Genomic DNA, 15249 nt, shown 5'->3' on the forward strand with positions numbered 1-15249 from the left:
TATGTCAACAAACCATCGATCTAAAAACATAACAAAGACATGGATTTTGACATCGTTTGAAAATTCTAGCCTAATATGTCTGAAATATTCACTCCCTTTGGTAGAATCTGATATGACCCCTGTTAGCATTGACCCATGGAAAGAAAGCAGTGATCACATACAGAACATCACAAAGAGTTTGTAAATGATCATAATCCAACAGCAATTATGTTTCTCATCTGCATTTGCTTACCCAGTTTGTTGTTTTTTCCCTTCTTTCCTCCAGCATTTGCTGCAAGGATTCTCCCAGGCCTCCTGCCTTTCCAAACCGCTCCACAATGACCTTGGTCTTTCCAAATTGCTCCTCTGGCACCAAGTGTTTCATGCACTGCAGGTACATGCGTAAGGTCTGCTGCAGTGGTGGGACTGGAAGTTTTGGCACTGTCTAATCATAAAAAAAAAAAAAAAAGAGAGATATTAGCAAGTAATTCTACTTGTTCCTAAATAGTCATCTTTTTTCTCCTTTTTTGTTTTTTTATTCTGATGGTTATTAATTTATTGCATCCCCTTTTTAATCCATCTATTCTGTTTCAGCAGTTGAGATGCTTGATTAGTGCAAATAATTGTGTGACTTCAGTAGAGTTTCATTAGGTCTTCAAGTGCCTGAATTTTAGGACACAGTATGCAGTTGTATGCAATCCTGAAGCAATGACACCTCTCCTCTATTTGTAGGCAAGGAGAGCTTCAAATGGATAGTCTGGGAAACTAGTGGATAACAAGAGAATATTCCTTGGTAAAAGTGTTTAGGAATCCTAGGACAAACAGGCAAATAGGCATAATGCAGGCATATAGTCTAAAGCTAGACTCTTGGAAGTCTCCAAATAAATTACAGCATAATAAAATAATGCCTTAAGAGAAGGCATTTCATAGAATAGAATCATAGAATTATTTACTAATTTACAATTATTTATCAATTTCATTAGTAAATAAGTGTGTTTAGCTTGTGATCAGTAAAACTGGGGGTAAAATACTTGTCTGATTGGTAATATGATTGACTATACAATTGCAGAAACAGAAAACATGCAGGTCTATCTGTTTATTAGTACTGACTACATACAATCCTAAATAAACCTGTGCTTTATCCTGCCAAACCCCTCTGCTGTTGGCCAGCCTGGAACCCTCCTAGAAGGTTTCAAGACAAAGCATTTCTGCTCATATTTGCTTTGTCCTTATCTTGCTTGTAGCAGGAAAGCATTGTGCTCTAAGCATGCTTCCTCAGGTTGGTGGACATGTCTCACAGTTGAGAAATTGTCATCTAATTCAGCTGTGCTTGTCCATTAGAAAGTAGTGTAGACCATAAACTTCTGGAGGGTTTATTTCTCTAATTTGATTGTGCTTGTCTCCTAAATCAGGTAAAGCTCAGATATTTTTACTAGCTCTTGATGTAGTAGACATTCATTTTCATAGGATTGCAGGACCATAGTGTGATTTTTGTTGGAAGAGGTGTCTGGCAGTCACCTAATCCCACCTGCTGCTCAGATCAAGGCTAGCTGCAAACTCCTTTGCTAGTGCATGCAGAGAGGTAAAAGGAGCGCTCTAAAGAGAAGTCAGGGAGTGGGTATCCTCTGAGCTCGAATACCAGCTTTGCCTTTTGACATCCACAGAAAAGTCAGTGCTGCATTATGTTTCCCTATCTAGAAACCAAAAATTTCAGAGACTTACAGAAAGTATAATAGGATTACCTCTTATTAATGGAAATGCAAATCAGTTCAGCCTGTAATGCATCCTGGATCTCAGAAGTAAAAGAATAGTAATTATACAGTTTCAAGCTACGTTTGAAAGGGCATATCTCTTCTATCATTGATTTCTTGGTCAGTGGGAATAGATATGCCAAATAGTTGGAGTTTTTTTGATACCTGGCTTTGGCCCTGTCTTTTTGGGTAAGGTTACTGTGCAGTTCATAACTCTGCTTAGGAATAAAGCTTTACACCCGAGGGGTTGGCTACTCACAGGTGTACGCATATCCAGCATCTTTTAAAGCAGCTCAAAAATGAATCATGTGATAGTTTGATAGTTCTGTACTATTAAGAAATAATTACATGCTATCGCTGATTGTGTAGTAATATATCTGCTGTTGTTGGGCAATAATATTTCACTTTCTGGAATCCTTCCCTGGCTGTTGTGAGGAAAAGTGTATTTGGTTATGAGATATGTATTTGGTTAGAAGAGATGTGTGGCAGTCACCTAGTTCCACCCAGTAACATTAGATCAAGATTCCTGACTATATACTGCTGCGACATAACTAGTGTTCCCTGAAATGCAGAAATCAGCTCTAGAGCAGAGCTTGGTTTACAATAATTATATTAATTTAAAACATTAGAAGCTGTGAAGTCATTTATCATCAATCTTTTTTTTTGCCCTTTTTCTCCTTCTTGTTTTGTTTTTCCGGAAACAGTCACTTACTGTCTCATCTTTACTGCATGTATCTTTCTCCTTCTTCTGCATGTTTTTGTCTAGGACAGGCATTCCTGCATTTCTTTTGATATCTTTTATTGAGGACAGAAGTTGAAGCCACCTGGGGGCACTTAGGGAGCCTCACGCCTCAGTTCTGTAAATAGAAGAGATTTAAAGTCCAGTCAGTATCCATCATTTATAATGAAAATGTACACAGGGAGTATTCCCTGCACAAGCATACACAGAAAAAGCTGAAGAGAAGTACAACATTCAAAAGTAGCTGAACTGAGCCCTGTGGAGACTGATCTGACATTGTTTGTTTCATTTCGCTATAAATTTATTTATCCAGAACTGTCTGATGATAAATGGTCCCTTCTTGGCATGGTGTATTTTGTCACTCTAATTTATTTCACGATGCATTGTGCTGTGATCTGCATGCTTTGTATGACTGTTACATGTTAGCTGGAGGAAGGAGGTGACATCTCTGAATGTACTTATGTCGACACAGGTAATAGTAAGGTTGCTATTTTCTGTATAAGGATTTTGTATGTCCTCTATTTATCATTTTCCATGAAAGCACCATGAAAGCCTTTAAATGTATTTGTCATTGCACGGTTCCATGGGCACAGTGAGTTGCTGTCATCTCTGTGTTAAAGATGTGGAAGCTATGGGAAGGATCTTGATGAAGGCATGTCTTTGCCCTGAAGGCTAGAAGCTTGTGGGGTGCCAGTGCTTTGGGGCACAGGTCTGGGTTGGCAGGCTGGCTGCAGGAGGACCAGGAGGGGTGGCATGCCCTGCATTTGAGACATTTCACATAGCAGTCTTTCCAAATAGCATATAAAGGAGATGGCTTAATCTGACAAAAGTCACAGAAATCATCTGTGACAGAGCAAATATTTTCACATGTGTCTCTCTGGTGGTATGCTTATCCTGGTTTTCACTTCTAAAGATGCTTATTATGCCTTCTCTATACAAGAATATAAGCTATATGACACACATATTTCTTTTGATACAGCAGGCCCACACCAAATGATTGTCCTTCAGTTTCTGTGGTACAGCTGAAGCAGAGTAAGTTCTATGTGTTCAGTCAGGTCTTGACAGATCACAGGTTTTGGGTTGGTTTTTTTTTCATTTTGTTTTGTTTTTGATTTAAGTAGTTTGCACTGTGTGCATGAAAAATAAAAAAGACGTGCTGACTAGGTTGAAAATAATTTCCTTTCTGAAACCCACATTCAAGATATTTGAATTATTTCTGTAGGAGTTTTTAAGTACAATTTGGATAAAAACTTACAGTGTATGAACGTTTTGTTCAGTGATGGGTGGGGAGGGCTGTGCATTATTCCGCTCCTGATGAATCAGCTGTCTAACCTTGTGGCTTCAGTGTGGCTCTGCCAATGTGTATGTGGTCACTGACACCTTGTGTTGGTCTTGTCCTCTCCCTGTCCTGCACTGGCTGCCAGTGGGGCCATGTGCTGTGAAGTAGGTTGTGTAAGGCTGCATAAGGTCTCTGGGGCTCTGCAATGAGCCGCACAGCAAACTCGTGTTGATCTGTCATCTGCTCACGATTTCAACCCAGGTGAGAGACCACTTCCCTCATGGAGAGGCCACATTAACCCACTGTGCTGCTCAGCTCCCTCTCATGTGCTACACAGGTCTCACCACTTAGCTGTGTGCTCTATTCCAAGCAACACAGGCTCAAAGCACGTCAAATGATGGGCATGTCCTATAACTCATGGAAGACTGTAGCTTGCCCAGTTTATGGATTGGCCTCAGCTCTCCACCTGCACTCAAATACAGCTCAGAGAGAAGCCCTTTTGTCTTCAGAGCCCTTAAAACTGTATTCCTCTGAAGGAAAAATACTTCTGGTGTTCTTCTCATTGTGACTTTGGTTTTCTTTCCTTATGATTTTTGTCAAACTGCACTATGAAGTCACATCGACTACAATTCCATACTGGCTCTGTGTCTGTGGGAAATGCTGCTAGTAACAGACTTGTATATCTGTAAAATCAGTGTGATAAAGAGTAGCCTGAACTGTACCTTTCTCTGTCATGCAGATGAACTGAGGTTTTGTCTCTGGTTCAACTGCTGCCAGCTTAGCATCATGGCCAATCCTGTATTTGCTTTAAAGGACAAGGAAACTGACACAAGAGAAAATCCTGCAGAAATTCAAGATTACTTCAAAGTTGCTCACTGGGATGGCTGTGAGGTGCATTGTGAAAGTTATTAGGCAAAAAAGATAATCCTAACTGGATTTATTTACAGCTGGCTTAGTAGAGGGTTGGGGTAAGCATCTTAGCAGGGTGGCAGCAAGTCACAGAAGGCTGGGGAGCTTGGGTGGCCTTCCCCACAGCTCAGAGCAGCAGCTCAAACACACAACAAAAGGCGCTGATCTCCCTGTAAGCAGATAGCAGAGAGGGACTGAAATAAGCCCATGTGCTTATATTTGAGTTCTCCACACAGCATGGAGTCGGGAGGTAGCTTGCGGGATACAACGTTGTTGGGGCATTACAATCAGCCCTCATCTATTCATCCTCGCTCTCACTGTTACCAGGAAGATAAAGTTCTCAGGAATCGATACTAAAGTTGAGGCATGTATGCGTTAGAAGCAACACGCGTGTGAAGCGTGCACTGCTGCGTCCGCTGACATGACGAGAGGAGCGCGGAGCCGCCCTGTCGCCTGCCGTGAGCTTTCCCGCGGGCCGTTCAGCACCGGGACCCGTCGGGGAGCCCTTAAGTTCCGCCGGAGCTGCCGGCGTGCCCCGAGACCTTTCCACGCCTCCGCCCCGGGGTTGTCTCTTCTCCCCCGGACCGCCCGTGGCGGCGGGACCCGCGGCGGCGGCGACGGCAACGGGGCTGCCCCGTGGGCGCGGCGGAGTTTAGCGAGGGGATGAGAGGAGCCTTCTCTGCTCCGCGGGACCCTCCGCACCCGCTCCCTCGCTCTCAGACCCGCGGCTCTCCCTCCCCGGCACTTGCAGCCGCGCCGTCGGAGCGGAGGGAGGCTCAGCCCGCCCGTCCGTACCTGCTCGTCGAGGCGCTCCGGAGCGGCTCCAGCCGCGCTCTGCGCTTCGCGGTGCCTCTGTCCAAGGTACCGCCGCCTCCTCAGCAGCCAGGTCGCCTCTGGGCGAGGGCGTGCTGAGCGCGGCTCATCGCCGCCGCCGCCTGGCTCCTCCCCGGCCCCGCCCGGCCCGGCCCGCCCCGCCCCTCCCGCCGGGCGCAACAGGCTCTGCTGGCCGCGCTTGGGGCCGTACCACTCTTGTTGTGCCTCTTATGCAGGCTGTGCTTCGCGGGGGCACCGGAGCCTCCTCGCCCTCCGTGCCGGCTCCGTCCCGAGAGGCGCGGTCTGGTTACAGCGCTCGGTGACCACAGGGGCTGTCGCCAGAGTCGAGCGGTGTCGTCGTGGGGCTTCTGCGGCTCCTGAAAGCTCCGTGGCCGAACGGGGCGGGCAGCACTGCTTGTGGCTGCACCGGCACTACGGCCAAGAGGGGCGGTAACCCATGATGGGGCGGCAGAGGTGCCAGGAGGGGATCGGGCTCTGCAGGAGCTGCCCTACCGCCAGCAGCAGCCCAAGGGCGGCAGTAGCACCCGACCGTGCAGGGGGGGGAGCGGGGCGGTGGTCCGGAGGACGCGCCGCTGTTGCCTCTTAGTGCACAGGAGGCGGCTGCGGTTCGGTGTAGCGGGGCTCAGATACCACCGAGTTGGCCATGCCTCTTTCGCCAACCCCGCCGTGCCGCAGCACCGCCGCGGTGCTCTCATGAGTTCTGCGCCGCATGAGCAGCTCCGCTACCGCCTCGGTGGAGGAGCTGCGACTCGGCAGGGGAGCCGCGCGTCCCGCGGAGCTCAGCGGAGCCGGCGGCGGGTTCTCCGCGTCTCCTCGCGGCGCTCAGCTCCCCGGGGACGCGTGGAAGCGCTTCAATACATGCTGTGGCCGTTTCAATAATTCCTCCCCCCCCCCGATATTGAAAGTAATTTATTTTGTTTCCTAGTGAGTCAGGAATTTAAGCAAACGATTTTATTTTAACTCAAGGTAAATTTACAGGGCAAAATATGCACTCTGGTTCCATTGTAGTTGGATCGAAGGCTTCCACTTTTTGCACAGTCTGAATGAAGCACATCACCCATATTTTGTTTTGTTTAATCCCTGTCGGCTACACTGAAGTGAGCACATGGCAGTTGGGCTGGCATTTCAGCAGTGCTTTCCAGTGTTGTGTCTCTAACTGCTGGTAATGCCATTTCTTTGGAATATTCGAAAAATGAAATTCACAATTGTGAGAATTAAAAGTAAATCCACGTGAGTCTACAAGGAACTGTTTATAGGTGATGGATAGCATGTTTACAGTGCGATCTTGTTTGCTTGGATCTTCAAAACATATGTTTTGAAGAATGAATGAGAACATTTTGTACTGGGGTTTTCTCATGGGCAGTTCTGGTAACCGATGAGGTTTGTGTTACGAGGAATTGTTACCGCAGGGGTTACAATGAGGGGTTACAACCAGCTCCCTCCCTCAAGCAGCCCTCAACAATGAAACAAAGACAACTGATCTTCAATTCTATTTATTCAGATCATATTATTCTCGTAGTTTGGACTTCAACATAATACAGCCTACTGCATTACCAGAGAGCAGCACAAGAGAGAGAAAAAAAAGTACAATACTTCAGTTTATTCCAAGGAAGAACAAGACATTGTGATAGTTGTTGCTCTTTTTAAATATATGAAACCAACTGAAAATCTAAGTATATGTACACCAGATTTACTAAGTCCCTGAATATACCATTCGAAATTTTACACAGACTTTTCTGCTTTTATTTTGTACAGAGATATATAGTATGTCACACACAGCTTCAGCTTGAGAAAACTTTGCACAATTACACCTCAGCTATGAGGCTGTTGGGTTTTTTTGTTCATAGTTTTTGTTTAGGTTTTTTGTTTGTTTTTTTTGGAAGGATCCTGCCTAGATTTATGCCAATGATTATCCAGGTAATTTTCTTCAGGATTGTTCCCCCATTCCCCACCTCCTCCACCTTGCCAGAATGCTAAAGGAAATACCGATTAGAAATAAGTCTAGAAGAAAGCCATTACATCATGACAAAGGTTAAACTGTATATATTGCACGTCAGTACAGAAACATGATGTGGTAACACTCCCCCCCCCCCCTTCCCTCCCTCCCCCATGCCCCTCCTTGATCCTCATGCTGGGTGGCATTGGGGAACCTAACTGTACTCATAGTCTGATGAGTCCTCCTCAGACACCCCGGTCAGGTCCCTGCGGTACGAGTTCATGCCATTCTCCTCCATCCCATCCGCTGGGTGGAGGCTTTTGCCCATGCCTTTATGCTCCTCCATTTTGATGGTGTCGTAGAGTCCCTTAGGTCCTTCTTCAAGGAGAATGTTCCTCTCCGAGTGGGAAGGTTTCATCTGACAGACGTTTCTGAGTAAGAGAAGGACAGGGGCATAAAGCACATTGGCAAGCCCCATGCCCAGGTTGAGCTGCGCAAAGCCCATGGTGTGCACAATCTGGCCGGCCACAATGGGCCCCAGGGCGTATGCCACAGAGTAGGAGATGTCTGCAATGGCATAGACACTGCCGTAGACAGAGACGTGGCGCACATCCACCAGAAAGGCCAGGGTGGGCAGCAGGGCTGTATCCACCAGGGCAATGCCGAAGCAGATGCCACAGAGGGGAACGATGACCTGCCCAAAATTCCTGCAGGCTGGCACCAGGCAGGAGCTGGCGCCGATGATGGCCATGCCCAGAGCCCCGTAAAACCACTGGAGGTGGGGGTATGCGGCAGCCAGCCGGACCGTGATGTAGATGCCCAGCACGTAGGGGAAGAAGGGGGGCAACCAGGCGAGGCCCACCTCCCACTCGCTGGCCCCCATGGAGTCCTTCATCCAGTTGGCGATGGTGGGCTCCAGGAATGCCAGGGGGATGTTGCAGGTGGCTAGGGCCCCTGCCACCACGGCGATGTAGGGGTCTATCATGAGGCGATGGATGGGGGTGCCTACCGGCATGTTGGCTCGCGCGGCAGCAGTCCCTGGCGGTGCCAGGGCCAGGAGCAGCAGGCCATCGAGGAGACAGACGCAGGCCAGCACTAGAAAGGGCACCCGCTTCCCGGCGAACTCGTAGAGGACACCGCCGAAGGGGGGGGCCGCCAGGCTGCCGAAAGAGATGCAGGCCAGCGCCGTGCCCAGGGCGCGGCTCCGCGCTGGCTCCTCGGGGTAGCGGTCGGCGATGAGGGCGATGCCCGCGGTGTCGGCGAAGGCCGAGCCCAGCCCCTGCAGGCTGCGCGCCGCGAAGAGCGTCGCGTAGTTCTCCGCGAAGGTGAAGGTGGCGGTGGAGAGGAACATGACGGCCAGCCCTGCCAGCAGCGGCATCTCGTAGCCCACGCGGTCGATGAGCGTGCCGCTGAGCGGGTTCACCAGCAGCTGCAGTATGGCCTTGGAGGCGAACAGCACTCCGATCTGCACGTCCTCGTTGCCCCCCGTGGCCGGCGGGTACCGCGCGGGCAGGAGGCTTCGGTTGCCGCCACCGCTCCCGTTGCCCCCCGCGGGCGCGGACGGGCCAGCGGTGGCCCCCCCGCCGCGCATGGTCGCGATGTAGTCGGGGATGATGGGTACGATGACCATGTAGAGCATGTTGTCCAGCAGCAGCGCCACGCACACCACCACCAGCAGCAGCCTCCGCTGGCGCCTCGCCTCTCCCATGGCGGTGCCCAGCCGCTGCCGTCGCTCGCCCACCGCTTCCGAGAGCCGCGCCACGGCGGCCCGCGCCCGGCCCGCACCCCCCACCTCCGACATCGCCCTCAGCGCCGCTGCCGCCCCGCCGCCGCCCGCATGGGGCACGGCCGGGGCGGCCCCGCACTCCCCGCCGCCCGAGCCGCCGCCGCTCACCTCCCGGCGGCCGCCGCCTGCCCGCGCCGCCGCTGCGACGGGGCTCCTAGGGGCCGGTCCTCCATCACCACACTAATAAGTGCCGCGCACGGAAACCCCACCCGCCCCGCCGCCCGCCCGCCCTCCGCGCCCCGCCCCGCTGTACCGCGCCGGCAGCCCTGCCCGGCCGCGGTAAGTGGGCTGCCGGGCGGGGGTGCCCCAGGCCCTGCTCGCCCCAGGGGTGTGCCGGGAGGGGTGGGGAGGCGGTGTCACCCGCGCGGCGGGGGCTTGCCGATAGTTCTCGCTGCTCCGACGGCGCTGCTTTGGAAGCGGTCCCGGTTTTCTCGGCACCCTCTCGAAGCCCGCGCTCCGTCGTTTCCCGCTGGGCCTGGGCGGCGCAGGGGCAGCGGGCCGGGCAAGACGTGTACCCGCGGGTGCTGCGGGCAGTGGCTCCCTCTCCTCGCATCCCTGAACCGCATTTGCCCCAAAGCGGCGGCCCCTAGCCCGGCTCGCCTGCCGGTGCCGGCGATGATCGGCTCGGCGCCCGTGAGGTGCGACCTGCAAAGGTCCCTCCGCCCCGGGCCGGGACCACAGCGAAACCACCGCCCCCTCCTCGGGCACCTTGTGCTTCCACCGGCTGCCGCCGTCTAGGCCGAGAGCCACCCTCGGGCTGGCGCCAGCACCCGGCGCACTCTGCCGCTCCGGATACCCCCCGACGGCGTGGCCGGGCCAGGGCGCGGGGACGCCCCGGGGGTACTCGGGCTAACCGGGAACGGGGCGAGACAGGGCCCGGCTGAGCCCTGCCCCTCTTCAGGCGGTGTGTGCCCCCCGGTGGCAGCGCTCCCACTCAGAAGACCACTGAAGCTGCAGTAGAAAGCGGAGCGCAACACAGTAAACATCTTCTTGTGTGCGTGCCTGTGTGTCTAACGCTCGGACAAATACCGGGGAAGTAATCCTCAGGCACGGTGGTATTACAGACTTCCTGCATCTTGCCGGGACGGAGCTGCAGCTTTTGACCCTGCAGAACAAAGAGCCTCAGTTGGTGCAGAGGCTTTGGTATTAGGAGGATACTGCCGGCATAAAGCAGAGGGCAAGTATCATTGCTCCTGTAGCAGAAATTGTACGTGGGCTGATCCAAGAGGATGTCGGCAGAAGGCTTTACGAAATAGCTGGATCTCTCAGCTGAGCAGTTCCTAGGGAGATGTGGAGTTCTGGTGCCTTCATTTGCTTGCATAGCTGGGCTTCCACAGCTGAAAGGGAGATGATTTATCTGTCAGTCACTGTATCCTGCTCTGTTGCAAGAAAGCTGTCTAGATGGCCAGAAAGACTTTAAGATGGATTTTTGCGTGGAGCGGCATACAGATCCAGTTGTGCTTACACAGAAACGGACTCGTAAAGCACACTTGAAATAATACCCCTAGACATCCGCATTGTCGTTGTTACCATTATTACTCATTTACTACCTCTGCTGTGAAACTGCAGAAATATGCCACTGATGATAGGGACCAAGCTCTTGACCTGAGACACTAAATAAGGTAGTATCCTAAAAGCTTTAAAAGATCATTTCAGAGTGTAGAAGGAAAGTGTCATAGAGAACAGAGGGGTCTTATTGGAAGGGTCCTGAGCTGAAGGCCATGGCTGGTGCACTTGCTGCATAATTCAGGCTAACATCACCTGCCAGACTGATTTTGTTAGGAACCCCCCTCCCACCCCCAACCAGCCACTGCAAAGCCCATCCTCCTGGCTCCTCAAACAGACCCTGGGGTAGCAGCCTGGGAACGTGTTTCTGCAGGGACTAGGGGCACAGGAGGAGCAGCTCCCAGGGTGATAGGTAAACTGTTTGGCATGGATATCACGTTTGCAGTAAGCAGTAATGGGTTTGGGGCAGATACGACTTTGGATCTTTGCTGTGCTGCAGTCAGGACTATTGGAATCTTGGCTCTTGCTTGATGAGGCACTTTATTTGATTAAAGTTTCCCTTTTAATCAGAGATATGGTCATTTCCCGTCTCTAAAATGGAATCTGGCTCTGGGGGTCATGTCTGGATAATAAAGGGACTGGTTCTCTTGTCTCAAGGGAGCTGATATCGAATTTATTACCATCAAGGGAAAGCAGAATTATACTTGTAAAATGTTGCATAATAAATTTAGCCTTCTTAGTAAATCAAATCAGCAGATACCCTTTATCTGCAAGAGATGCGTCATTGCTATGTGAGCTTCTTTAACTAGACAGAACTAATGGGGAGAAAATGTACCTTCAAATGTGGTCAAAATGGATGGACCCACAGTAAATTAAAGTAAAAAGAAAAAAGGCTCCCTGGTGTTTGCCTTAGAAATTCATAATTATATTTGGGAAGAGACTTCAGGGTGAGATGAGACAACTTTTAGAATTCTGTACTTTCATTCCAAAGCCCAGAAGATGGGACACTTACTTGGTTTGAGAGGAGGAATGCGGAGGTGGTGATGTACTTCATTTGTCCTCCAGTGCAGAACACGTGTTTTTAGAAAGCCACTGTTAATGTCAAGGAGATAGAGAAGATTTTAGGTCTGTATAAAGAGCAGAGTTGAGTGCATTAGGACTTTTTATGACTTTCTTTGTTCTAGATGCTGTAGATGGAGGAAAATGCAGCCCATGATGACTGTTTTGCCATGGAGAGGAATTTATTCTCAAGTCCAACAAAAGCCCAGGACCCAGAAGGGGAAATTGCATTTAGGATCTTTAAGATTTCAGAAACAACAGAAAATATATAACACATATAAGCAATAAATATACATGTTTGAAGGTGGCATCAGTTTAAGTGGAATGTGAGAGGAAAGTGGGCTTTAGTATGACCTGTTGGTCACGCTTCTAACACTCTCTTTACATTAAAAAGAAAGACCTACCTATGCTAGGAATTTTGGAAAAATGAGAGGTTTCTCTCCAAACAGCAAAATAAATATCCGAGCAGTTAAACAGAAAAAATGACCTGTGTACAATCTGCGCTTGCTTGTCCTGCTACCTGCTGAATTGATTGTCCTTGCACTTTGGAATGACAGTTGTTTTTGATGCTGTATCAGGGTGATTTTACAGCAAGAGAGAGAGAAACAGCAAGTGTCGTGATGCACTCTGCTGCCAGGAACGGACTTACATTATCATGCATCCTTAGGAGTCGTTCTTCCAGAGGAGAAAAACTTTTTGCTATGAGGAGTCCAAACACAATGAGTCAGAAAGTTAGAGTTCCTCCTGTCTGCAAATTATTAATTTTCTTAACAGCCTGAGTACTTAATGCCTGCAATAGTGAACTTGTCCTCTTAAGGATATGGCAAAACTTTTTAGCACTTAGTACTAAACTAATTACGTGTTTCTTTTCTGGTTTTACTTTCTGATTAAAAGACTTGCTAATCTGATCCTGCCAAATGGGAGAGGCTCACCTAGTTTGACAAGTACATTATAATCTTTAGCAGTGTGGCGGAGGAAAAGAGAGGAGATAGAAGGTAAAGCCTGTTTTCAACAGCTTCATTTCAAAAGCGTTTTTGTGCACAAAATGGCCAGTTTGTCAAACAGAAACCAATAAATTATTGCCATGAGCGGAATTATTGAGAAAGTACTGGTATTTTGCCTCAGCAAAATGCAGGACACATATTCCTGTAGGTCAGTGGTAGCTTCCTGCCCTTCCTGTTGGGCACTGAAATCTTTGTTCTCTAGGCAGGTAGACACACGAGTGCAGGCAGAAGCACACACAGGAGCTTTGGAAAGCAGAGGAAAGAGGGAGTCCTCGCAGGGGCTGGCAAATCCCATGGCTGGTGGCACAATGCAGTGGCACCATGCAGGGGAAAGCCAGATAGGGCTCAGTGCTCCTAGTCCTACTTCAGATTCCTGCTGGGCAGGGCTGATTGGCAGCACTGTCTGGACAAGCCTTACCCCCTCCAGCCAGTGGTGCTTCTGATGTTACTGGGAATAGCCACCAGGCACAGCCTTCAGGGGAGACAGCGTCTGTTGTAATTTTCTGTCAAAACTTGATGCATGATAGAGGCGTGATGAAAGATGGGAACTGCACATGAAACCATTTCTGTAAAAGCTGTGCTCAATGAGAAAAACTGCTCTTTATAAAGGGATTTTATTTTTTTTTTTTGTATTTTTTTTTTTTTATTCACTTTTTGGCAATAATGCTTAGAGAGGGAGAGAAAAATAGATGAGAAAGAGAACAGAGAAAGTAATACAAGACTTTATGTCTAAGCTTATGTTATCTTTAGCAATAGTTGATGTTCTTGTTAGTTGTAATAGTTGTTCTGTTAGAGGTAAAAGAGAGCAATTAAATTATAGTGTCTCTTCCAGCTCTGACGGTACAGGGTATTCTCTATGGCGAATTCATGTCTCTACTTATAAATGGCTGAGTGAATGGAGTTTCCATTTCTCCCCTTGGAGAATACTTAGTTGTCCAATAAAATTCCTGGCTTGAACAGTCTCCTAATGTTCAGTTTGAAATTTCTTTTCCTGTGTTGTTCCCACTATGCCTATGTTTACTATGTGCATCACCTTAAACCACCCTCATATCTTCTTTACATCCTTTAACTGTTTGCTCTGTCAGTCCCAGACTAGATGAGGGTGACAAATGGTGTCTATCTTTGAGATACAAGAAGCAGCTTTTAGATCTGTGAATATCCTGTTCTTCCCAATGACTGCTTCTCTTCCTAGTACCTTAGCATAATTTTTGTCCTTTGCTCTTTTGAGGAAGCCTGTCAAAATGTTCTCCAACCAACCATAAAAATATAATCTTTTCTCCAAGTTACCCTGTTTTTCAGCTTTTCAGTTGTAAAAATACATAGTCTTATCATTGTTCCAAAACCTCTCAAGTTCATGCAGGCACTCGTTTCTCATCCAATTTTGCAGGGAGCAGGAGCTGAAAAAATGTTTTGAAGCTACTGATTCCCCACTAGCCACTTGTGTCTTCTCACCTTTTATGGCTTTGCTGTAACCCAAATCAAATTTCTCATTAGTTCCTCATTGCTTAATAGCCTCTTAGAACTAAGACAGCAGAAAACACATCTTCCACACACTCACAAATAGTTTCTGTTGCTTTAAAAACGGCATCAGATTGCCAATCTGATTTGCTGACAGTTTAAATGTAGGTTTCTATCATGTTGAGCATTCTCCTGGTGCTGGCTGCAGAAGGATATTTCAAATCACCTGTCAGATATTTTGGTTTGGTAATCTGTAAAGTGGTCAACATTGTCCCAAGCAGAATGAATTGAATATGAATGTTTTACTTAAATGGGGAGGCAAATATCTTTGCGAAGAACTAAAAATGTGTTTGCAGGATATATTGTATGTGGCATGACCCAGTGACAGGATACAAGCCAGCTTGTATCTTCGTACTATTTCAGTGAAATTTCACTGTCAAGAAAAGCTCTGGCATCTAGCAATTTTGTCATACCTTTCTACAAAACTGTTGCAAAAGAGGCAGTTCTGAGTAAAGTATGAAATAGGCATTAGTGCCTGGAGACAAACAGCACAGTGTTGTAGTGGATCCTACTTTTCTATGTAACTTATGAGAGGCAGAAAAGATAAACCTAAATAATTACTCAGTGCCTAATGTATTTACTCATGTGTGTACATTATAGCATGTTAAATGTGGCTGTGGCAGAATTTGGCACTGGTCTTGCCCATCTCTTCTAGTTGCATTCTTCTGTTTGTAAGAAGTTACATTTCATCCTTTGCCTTAACATTTTGAATGGCTGTGGCTTTTTGAAGCATTGAAAACACTGGAGAACAAGGGGAGAAAATGCTTCTTTTTTGCAACATAGGTAAAATCAGTAGAGGCTGAAGGCACCTTGCAGGTACTTGCAGATGTGTAGGATTGGTATCCACACAAATTTAGGAAGGGACATTAGGTATGCAATTGTGACTGGTTCCTCAGAAAGGTATAAGACTGAGTCTTGTGCTGCTAGGGAGGATGGGCTCAGGTGATGT

The 15249-nt window shown here is 48.4% G+C and overlaps 2 protein-coding genes across 2 annotated transcripts in view; both read right to left on the minus strand.

Annotated features, from left to right (window-relative positions):
* Positions 1–2505, minus strand: part of CHAT (choline O-acetyltransferase) — a gene marked incomplete at both ends in the record, with an annotated part of 28857 nt that extends 26352 nt beyond the window's left edge. The window contains 2 exons of the mRNA XM_080622184.1: positions 233–424; positions 2443–2505. Coding sequence (XP_080478310.1) covers positions 233–424; positions 2443–2505 — 255 coding nt within the window. The remainder of the gene's footprint in view (positions 1–232; positions 425–2442) is intronic.
* A 5136-nt stretch (positions 2506–7641) lies between these two features.
* On the minus strand, positions 7642–9228 carry SLC18A3 (solute carrier family 18 member A3; the record flags this gene model as incomplete). The annotated part of the gene is made up of 1 exon (XM_080621061.1): positions 7642–9228. One exon carries the CDS (start codon positions 9226–9228, stop codon positions 7642–7644), a length of 1587 nt encoding a protein of 528 aa, XP_080477187.1.
* Between the last annotated feature and the right edge of the window lie 6021 nt (positions 9229–15249).

Source organism: Psittacula echo, assembly GCF_963264785.1.
Source record: "Psittacula echo genome assembly, chromosome: 6".
Taxonomy (NCBI): domain Eukaryota; kingdom Metazoa; phylum Chordata; class Aves; order Psittaciformes; family Psittacidae; genus Psittacula; species Psittacula echo.